This window comes from Zophobas morio, unplaced genomic scaffold, assembly GCF_036711695.1.
Source record: "Zophobas morio isolate AGI-343-1 ecotype UQ-CSIRO unplaced genomic scaffold, CSIRO_AGI_Zmor_V1 ptg000428l, whole genome shotgun sequence".
Taxonomy (NCBI): Eukaryota; Metazoa; Arthropoda; class Insecta; order Coleoptera; family Tenebrionidae; genus Zophobas; species Zophobas morio.
This window is the reverse complement of record NW_026972532.1, coordinates 95978-105469: the sequence shown is the minus strand read 5'-3', so window position 1 is coordinate 105469 and position 9492 is coordinate 95978. Positions and strand designations below refer to the sequence as shown.

General features: G+C 28.7%; 1 protein-coding gene and 1 long non-coding RNA gene across 2 annotated transcripts; both read left to right on the top strand.

Moving 5' to 3' along the window:
* Positions 1-3870: 3870 nt before the first annotated feature.
* LOC135120832 (uncharacterized) lies at positions 3871-4159 on the top strand. Its single transcript, XR_010278761.1, has 3 exons — positions 3871-3919; positions 3972-4011; positions 4063-4159. It is a non-coding gene; the product is annotated as an uncharacterized LOC135120832 (long non-coding RNA).
* A 1238-nt stretch (positions 4160-5397) lies between these two features.
* On the top strand, positions 5398-9484 carry LOC135120846 (uncharacterized). The gene is made up of 6 exons (XM_064045166.1): positions 5398-5665; positions 5716-5758; positions 5915-5986; positions 6716-6963; positions 8515-8591; positions 9350-9484. Exons 1-6 carry the CDS (start codon positions 5398-5400, stop codon positions 9482-9484), a joined length of 843 nt encoding a protein of 280 aa, XP_063901236.1.
* The last annotated feature ends 8 nt before the right edge of the window (positions 9485-9492 follow it).

Below are 9492 nucleotides of genomic sequence, written 5' to 3'. Positions count from 1 at the left end.
TAAAAGGTGAATAACCTAACAGATTCCATACTAACAGGTAGACACACCTAAGAAATTCTTCAATACTTTTCATTAATTTTCTATTTTATGGCTGTGGTATTATCGAATCTCTCTTTGCTCAACGCTATAAAGGCTTGCCCGGAGCTTCCGTACGCAACTGATCACTAAATTATCCGTGCGCATATAACTTAGCCGCTCAGATCAATTTACAATTATTTGGAATGGGTCTACCCTATCGCTCAAGTCAAGAATAGATGACTCGAACAGGGAGAAAGGGGACTACTTTTCTTGTTTTCTCGTTCTTCTTTAGAAATACTGATAGGACTATTTTATTGCTTATGTCTTGTTCGTCCGGACTCATTATAGTATATTCCAGGAAGCAACACTATTCTGTAAGCCCCCTTACTTTTTGAGCTTAGTCAACAGTGGAGTTAGTCCTATTAAAATAAAGACCACAAAGATATCTAATGAAAGCTATGTATTGACATAAATTCCTTCATGAACTAAGTTTCCCAAAGACATTGACACTGACACTAGGGAAAAATCAGAGAGTTCAATTTCGGAAAAACCACTTTAAAAAAATGGAAAACTTAAGCTTGAGTAATCTTGGATCTTAGCTTATATATAAAATTGTATATTAGATAAAAACTTGCATATGAACTTAGACCTTAATTTCAAAAGAATGCTGGAACACAAGGAGTTATAAATTTAATCGCTGTGCTTGTATTATAGGTCTATATAAAGGTAGGTTTCTGACTTGGCTTCTATACAGAAAGTTAGTTTCCGCCTCCTTTTGAGATTAAAAGGAGTGGTTACTTCTCATATAATATACGGTAGGGTGTATGGTTCTATTCTCTAAGTACACAGTATACTATTATGCAATTATCTAGCAAACCAAAGAAAAACCGAACATTACTAATACTATATAAAAAGATAGAGCTCTAATATTTTCCTCTTACAACACACAACATAAGTAGCACTCATAGCTTTTTAAAGACATACTAATTATTGTCCATTATTAAGGGCTAATTTGACTGTTGCCTAAGCTCAAGATACCCCTATCAAAATGTACATATCTTTACATGCTAAGTATGAAGCAACCCTATAAATGCTTGGTGTCTTTATCATAACGAGAGAAGGCATATATTCTTGAGAAGCGTTAGTATTAACTAACTTGGCTGGTTTAACTGTGGCTCATTACTGACAAGAAATCAAATGACGAAATCAACAGAACAGTGCTTTCTTTACAAGACTCTCCAAGGAACCTTCCCCCCGGACTTAGAGATTGACATGTGACATGTTTCTTTTGGGGTTGCAAAAGCTTACTTTTCTCCCTATTAGAGTGATGGAATAATAAAGCTAGTAATGTCCTTAGCTTCCTTTGGCAACTTTTAACGTAGGAAATCAACTTGGCTAATATCTTTATGAAAGTAATTAAACAAGATATGATAAAATTTCAAGTAATAAGAACAACTTCAATACCTTCCATAAGTTAAACCTAAGAAGAAATTCTAGTTAATAAACCCATCTAAAACGTGAGGCCTACATAGACATATAAAAAGCACTATTGTCGGCCCGAGTTTTTAAGATTAATTCTCGGAACCTTTTAAGAGAGTGTTATTACTTCTTCCGAAGCTTTCTTACGCAACTAAGTACAGATGAAGAGAGTGTTTCTTTGAAAGACAAATTTACTTGTCAGTAGGATAATAACTAGTAAACTTATCCTTGCCGTCATCTATCTCTCTTCCTTTAGGTGCTTTATTAGTAGTAACTACTGTAATTTAACTCGAGTCGGATATAATGCTCCTGCGTGCTATGGCACATATTACCTTTTATCTTTCATCATTTTAAAGAGAGCTTGCTAGGGCGTCCTTCATTGGGTTTTGTTAGCAATGATGAAGCTTTTTGCCATCATTAAAAGACCCACTCATGGTGACTGCGTCGTTTAGGTCATAGTGGAGACACTGGGCATTAGTTGCAATTGTCTCTAGTCGATTACTTGCATCTCCAACTTTCCCACTGGAACCAGATAGGATCTAAAATTAAGTAAAATTGGATTAGAAATCAGAGCAACCTAGGCCTCCGAAAGCATTATTCAACGATTATAGATGCACTAAATGGTCTTATTCATAAAATAAAATAAAAAAAGGATAGTTAATTTAGTTGTCGTACTAAAGTAGAACAAAAAAAAAGTATGAAAGTAGTTATAATTCTCCCTTTCGTCAGAGTTAGATACCCTAAGAGATTCTTGTAAACCGAGTTGCGCTAGCTTAAGCAGAGAAACCGAGAACGTAAAAATTACCTTATAATGTTAGGTTGAAAAGATGTAAAATAGTTTCATCTTGAAAAAGAATAAAACTATATGTTATCATGGTCCGGTTTAAGGTAGGTTTGGTCTGCATCTGTAGTGATTACTTGCGGACAAAAGCTAAGAGTGTAATAGATCATCTTAACCAGTTCAAAGGCTAACCTACGCAAGTGATACGAAAGAACACTACTGGCACGTTAGGGATATTAAGAACAAGTTACTTAATAGTTACTTAATGGTTGTAGATAAGAGAAGAAAGCACGTTACACCTTAGCCAATTTCTTAGCCAAATAGCACTCTTAGACTTAAATACAAGGAGCTATGCTGGTAGTTCTACTTTAACTAAGCTAGTGAAAGCGAATAGTGTCAGACGAAAGCTTGACACGTTTCAAATAAATCCAGTTGATTTTATGACAAGCGTAGGGGCATACTAGCCTCTTTTCTAGGTTTTTTTTTGCATTTATGTTTTTTATATATGGAATTTTACTAACTTTTTTTTGAATGTTTTTTGGATATGCTGATGTTACTTTTAAAGTGTTCTTTAAAACATACTATAGTATAGTTTTAATAGTCTACTTTCGCGCGCCATATTAATAATATACTTTTTCTAGTATTAAAGCTAGTGTAACTCAAGTACGACATCAAATTAATACGATTCACAAGAAACCAATATCTCCACCCTAGCATACGACAAATGATACTACACTAGTTTTCAAACTAAATGAAAACGCAAAGCTTTTTATCACAAAGAGTACCCTTTATTTATTGTCCGACGTAAACTTCAAATCTCAAGTCTCCATCCTTTCGTTTTCGCCTTATAAAGTTCACTCACTAAGTTAAATGTAAATTACCAATTGCTCGAGCTATATATATCTCAGGCAAGTAAAGCCATTTCCTATATTACAAAATTTATCAGCTAATTACTTCATAAAATATACCTGTTAAAAAAACTGGTTTCATATTGCTTGCACATGTTTCAACTCACTCCACGCTCCTTGTGTTTTAACGAGGCGTAATATAATAAGGGCAGTTCGCGTTAACTTACTACTTTTAAATTTACCTTAACATAAAAAATTTCCTATTTAATTTGTTCCAAATATCTTAAAGTATCTGTTGCTTTTGATTTAGACAGAAGGTAGACCTAAGCTGTCAAACGTTAATACAAAGGACAAGGTTACGAGAAGTATGTAAATTATATTGCCGGCCTGAGATCATGTACTGAAACTTCTTACGAACAATTATTTTTTTTGAAATTGTAGGTGAATTATCATACTTTAAAATTATTATAGTAACTAAAGATGACATTTAAAAGAAAAATATAAAGGTTAAAGATTTATAAAATAGGCTATAAAACTTTTTATTAAAAAGAATAGTTGTAAGTAAGCCTACCAGTTAAGTTGAAACATGGCAAAGTGATACAAAAGTTGAGTTAGCCTGCTGCCAGATTATTAAAATCTTCTATCTAGCTTTAACAAACATGGCCTAATGGTCGTCGTAGTGGTGGGCAGCATATTACTATATTTTAAACATGTGTCAAGTAGAATAGTTTCATCGAAAATGTACTTGATGTATTACTTGGACGACCGCAGAAAGCGTGTTTACACTTTAAAAGTATACTATTTTCTTATAAGTATATATATAGCTTAATTTTTTTTTTAAAAAGAAACTTGTTAATAACGAGTGTACAAAGTCTGCTCATCCAGGTTAGTTTCATAGGTTTCTTTAAGTAAATATATAAATATTTTCTTTGTTAGCACGTTTCTCCCCTGATGATAAGTTTTCGAGGCAGAGATATTTATTAAAAAAACGTTATGGGCTTCTACTAACGCAACAAGAGCCTCAGCAATTTTGAATTCAAGTAATAAACTTTGAAGTTTTGATATATACTTTTTTTTGTTTAAAAGTGGTCAGCCAACTTTTTGTCTTGAAGTGCTTATTGTATTTTTCGGAATAAAGTTTTAGATTGTATATCTTAACTAGAAAAATTTTATTTACGTGAAGTTCACATAGAAGATTTAAAAGGAATAAAATAACTATGCGAAAAACTTAAAAGTTTTGTTTAATACATGATTTTGAAAGGTTTCTATTCTTTCATATTTGGTGTCGTCATCTATATTTTTTAAATTTTTTTTTACAAACCTTTGAAATTCCTTAAATACGGTTTTTTTAAAATTTAATGATAAATTCTTCTAGTGTACATTATAAAAAAGTTGAAAATTCTTTTTTTAGCAACAAATAAAACGGGTACTTATTATTGCAATCTAACTTAGTGTCCTATGAAAAACTTTTAGTACCATTGCTTTTCGACTTTTATTTATTTATAAGTAAAGCACGAAGAAAGCCTGTAGTGAAACATCACCTTTGGCATGAGTCAGTCTTTGAAGTTAAAGTCTACGATATTTGCACCCATAAACACGATCAAAGTTGTGGGCATACTGCCATATTTTAAAGGCTAAGCTTGTACTTTCTTTTAGTTAGTAATTGTTAATATTTTAGTATACACTACTTTATTATTGCAGCCATTATAAGTACTGTTAGAACTATATTTTAAAATTAATTTGTCACTCCCAAGGGTATATACATATCACTTTTAATTTTGGTTTTATTCGTCTAACAGTAGCTTTTGCATACTTGATAGTATAACTTGAACTACAGTTTTGCGTTTAATATATTATATTTTTGTATCGACTTCACAGTACGGATACAGTTATCTTTCGCAAATTACTAATAATAAAACATGTATTCAGTTCCTAATTATTAATACTATTAGTAAACCAAATGTAAAGTCACTTTAAACGTTAAGTATATTCAAATTTAAAAACTTTGATTGTAACCTCAAACCAAGTTTTGAAGATCTTTGTAATATAAAAAATAGTTTACACAAGTATTATGTATAATTGGTTAAATCCGATATATATAAGTTGCTAGTCCATAACGATATAAATGGATGAAAAAGGGAAAGAGGACCTGGCCAGTAGAATCGAGGCCACTATTCCTGGTGCTGGTTTTTAGCGGTTTCCACTACCCCAGTCAGAATGGTGGAAATCCGGCCGTACACCTTCACTATTCTTTAGTCCTTCTGGGCCATCATGGTGCTTCGGGAGGATTATAAGCGCCCACTGCCCCATTTGCGGTTACTTCTAGTTGAAAGCCCGAGTATTCGTAGTTGTTTGATCGACCGAGCAAATAAAGGGGAAGCCCTACTATTGCCGTCCCACAGAGCCCCCACGAGGACTGCATGTATTTTGATTAATCGAGTGCTTTGTTTCAGTACTCTAATCTTTCCATGCTCGATGCCTCGCTGTATCAAAAGCAGCAATGCTAAGAAACCTGCACAACGGCCACCTCAGAATTTGGGTATATTATTACTCGTTCAGTACTTTTGCATTTAACTTTTTTTAAAATAGCGGGCAACTTAGGCGGTGCAAAAGTTTTGACTTCCCAAAAAAAGTATTTTTGTGACTGTTTCTTATTATTTTATAAACATAAATTCAAATTTTTAGTCTTAAGTAAAATAAAATATGAAAAATAGTACAATATGGTAGAGAATAAATTAAAAAAAATAGCAGCATATGCATTAACTATTTTTTTTTCTTGTGTCCCTAGACAGGGCTGTTCTTGTTGTTTAAACGAAGACGATGACCCTGAAGGCATATCTGACTTAGAAAGAGAGAGACTGTATTTGAATTTTATCTTATTTATGGAATTTATTTATTTTGTTACTACATAAAGAACTTTATAAATCTTATAATGTATTGGTGGTTATCTATATAAAGTTAAAAGCACTTGACTGTAATTTATCTAATAACAGAAAGTGAAAATCTAGGCTAACTTATATGAATTTTTAGAATACTAATAGTATACGGGGGCCATTCTTATTTTTTTAAAAAAAGTTATTTTTCTTTATTACATCAGTAATTTAACTTAAAATTTGCACATTGTGCATTACATTAATTTATTTTATAAAAACATAATATTCTTTACGTTAATTTATTTATGACGTAAACTTAATTTATTTAATAGTTAACATTTATGTCATGTAAAGTTTTAGTTTTTGTGTAAATAAATGAATTTCTATTGTGTATACTTGAAATATCTTTCAATAGAAATGGTAAAAATAACTTCGTGTTAAAAAATTTTACTATATATATTTGTTATGTAGTCAACGTTATTTTTCTTATATGTAGTTTGCTGGGGCGGGGCTTTTTTCATAAGAAAAATGTGCCGTTGACTTTTATACTTAATAAAGCCAAATTTTTATATTTATATGTTTTCTTTTTGTACTCACGACGCTTGTTGGAAGGATTTTTTTTTTTTAACATTAAGATAAAAAGTTATTGCTTTTTATAACAAAATTCTTTTTTAGTGGAGAGCTAAGTTACCTGTGATAAAATTCTATTTTCTCAGACATTTTATAGAAGTTGTTGATGCTTTTAAGTACTATCAAACTTACACTCTAAAGCGGGTTCAAAGGGCTCGTGACGATTTGCGTTGTTATCAAAATAGACGAAATAGTAATATAATAAAAAAGAAAAATAAGAAGAATTGCCAAAATATATCGATGGTTAAATATATTAATGAGAACGACGATAACTTAAGTCTGGATATGTTTGTTGGAGCGTTGATAACTGAAAAACTTGACCATCTTGAAGACGGTTTATATTTTTAATAATATATTTTTGTCTTGTGTAGAAATTAGCTTATTGTAAAATTTAAGTTTACTTATCATGAGATATATAGTATTTAAGTTTTTTTTAGGATTCATTATATTTTGTTATTACACGTTAACAGAGTACGAATCCCAAACTTGGTTAACAAATTTTATATAACTTTTTATGATAAGCATAAATTATAATTTTATAAAAGCTTTTATATTCAAAATATTTATCCTGGCTGCTAAAATTATAAACTAAAAATTTTGTATTATGTATCTACGAAGGCTAAACGCTATATATATATATATATGGAATGGCTCTCACATGGCTTTCTTCGTTTTTATTTAAATATGTGGTCTTGTAGTGTTTGATGTTGCGCTTCTCAGGGCTCGTTATCTTATTAAATAAATAAAGTTTTATAATTATTTTAGTTCATAATGTTTTGTAGTCACTAATGTACCTTTATACCATAATATAAACATTGTTTAATGTATATATTAGTTTTGGCGCTTAAGGCAAGTAAAATTAACAATTAATATATTATGATATTTTTTTGTATATATTTAAAATTTTTTATTAAGTTTTTTAAAATTATTAAGTTATTAAAAAGTATAATAGAGGATATATATTATTAAGTAACCTTTTGTTTATTGTAGAGTATATATTTATGAGTACGGATTTTTTCAAAAATGCTAACTTTTATATTACTTTTCTTTGAGTTCATGGTATGATTATATTTCTAACTGTAACTTTAATATTCAGTATATGTCTTATCTGAAAAAAAAATTTTATAAAAAACTGTTTTATATGATTTACTAACTTTTTTACAAGTTTTATTATTGTGGTACCGTTTAATAGTACATTGGAAAGACGCTTATCATCAATTTCAGAAAACTTAAACATAAATTTGCATTAAAATTTTGTGGTAAAGTGTGTAAAATGCCACAATATATTATAAAAAATGTTTTAAATTCTTTAATATATATTTAAACTAATGCTATTGTAAGGTAGATTGTATAACTTCATTGTAATAAAAAATTAATTGTTTAACTCGTTTGCTTTTTTAATAAATTTTAAAGTGTTTATTTAACATCTTTGTTAGAAATACTTTTTTAGTTACATGTTGTAAGGTATTAATAAACGTACATTCATTATGAACGTTTTGTCCATTAAAAAACTTTTAGATTTATATATATAATAGAAAGGCTTCTATATATTAATTAAAATATTATATATAAAATTTGCCGTATGATTTCATATTATATTGTACACATTTTTTTAATGCACTTTATATTACATTTGTTTTGTAAAATTATGTTATTTAACTATTAAGCAAAAAAAAGGTTATCGTGCATGCTATATGTATTTGCAAAGGTTTATTATTATTTTTAAGATTCTTATTGAAGCTATATATTTTTTGGTCTGATGTAAGGGTTAAGTATTGTACAGCAACTTTTGCTATAATTGTATTAATATAAGTCATAATATCTTATACTCAATATTCAATTCAATTAACACATTTAACCCTTATTATTATTCTAATTATTATAGCGATTAAGAAAAATCAAGAATTTATTGACGAGATAATCGCACCTCACCGGGTTTTTGAAGATAGTGAAACCTTTGTTGTATTTATTTAAAGTCTTTAACAAAAAAAACCCAATAAGTATATAGAAAGTGTAATTAAATTAGATATAATTTAAAGGCTTATATGATCATTATCTATTAAAAATAAATGAAAAATAATAAATTAAAATTCAACATAACAAATAATTAATGTAATTTTATATAAATAAATAAACTCTGAAAAAAAATTTAATATAACCAAATAAATAATTCTATTATTTTGGTAAATAAATATATAAGTATATTGTATTACATAAAATATAGGAAAAAATATTTAAAAATTGTTATTCAATTATATTTTTATCACTTAAATAAAATTTATGATTAGTATAATTAAATATATAAAAATAATGTGTTTATATAACTATGCATATAAAGAGCGTAGTAAGACTATTTATCATAATTATAATTATGTATATTAATAAATTAAAATATATAAAAGTTAAAAACTTTAATTGCAAATTCTAATTTCTTGTTATACACCAAAATTATATAATGTAACATATTATATAATTAACAATAAAAGACATTTTTAAAATCCGATGTACCATAAATCGTTTTTTTGATCTAGGAATGTTCTTATTATGTTTTAGTAAACAATTCATTACTATAATATTATGAAATAAATTAAATTTTTTTTTCTTTTGATAAGCCAACAACAATATTTTTTTTAAAAAAACTCAAACTTTATTATTGTGTTTTGTCTAACAATGCGCACATGTTTTAATGGTATTGTTATTTTTCATGGGTTACTATTAAGGTTCCCGAAAAAAATGAGCGCTGCGCTTGTTCAACTCCTTCTGAACTTAACATGAGCAAAGTTGTTTATACATTAAAACAGTTTGTTAGAGACTGGAGCTTGGAAGTATTTTTTTCTGGTTTCTTTATTGATTAAAATGAGAA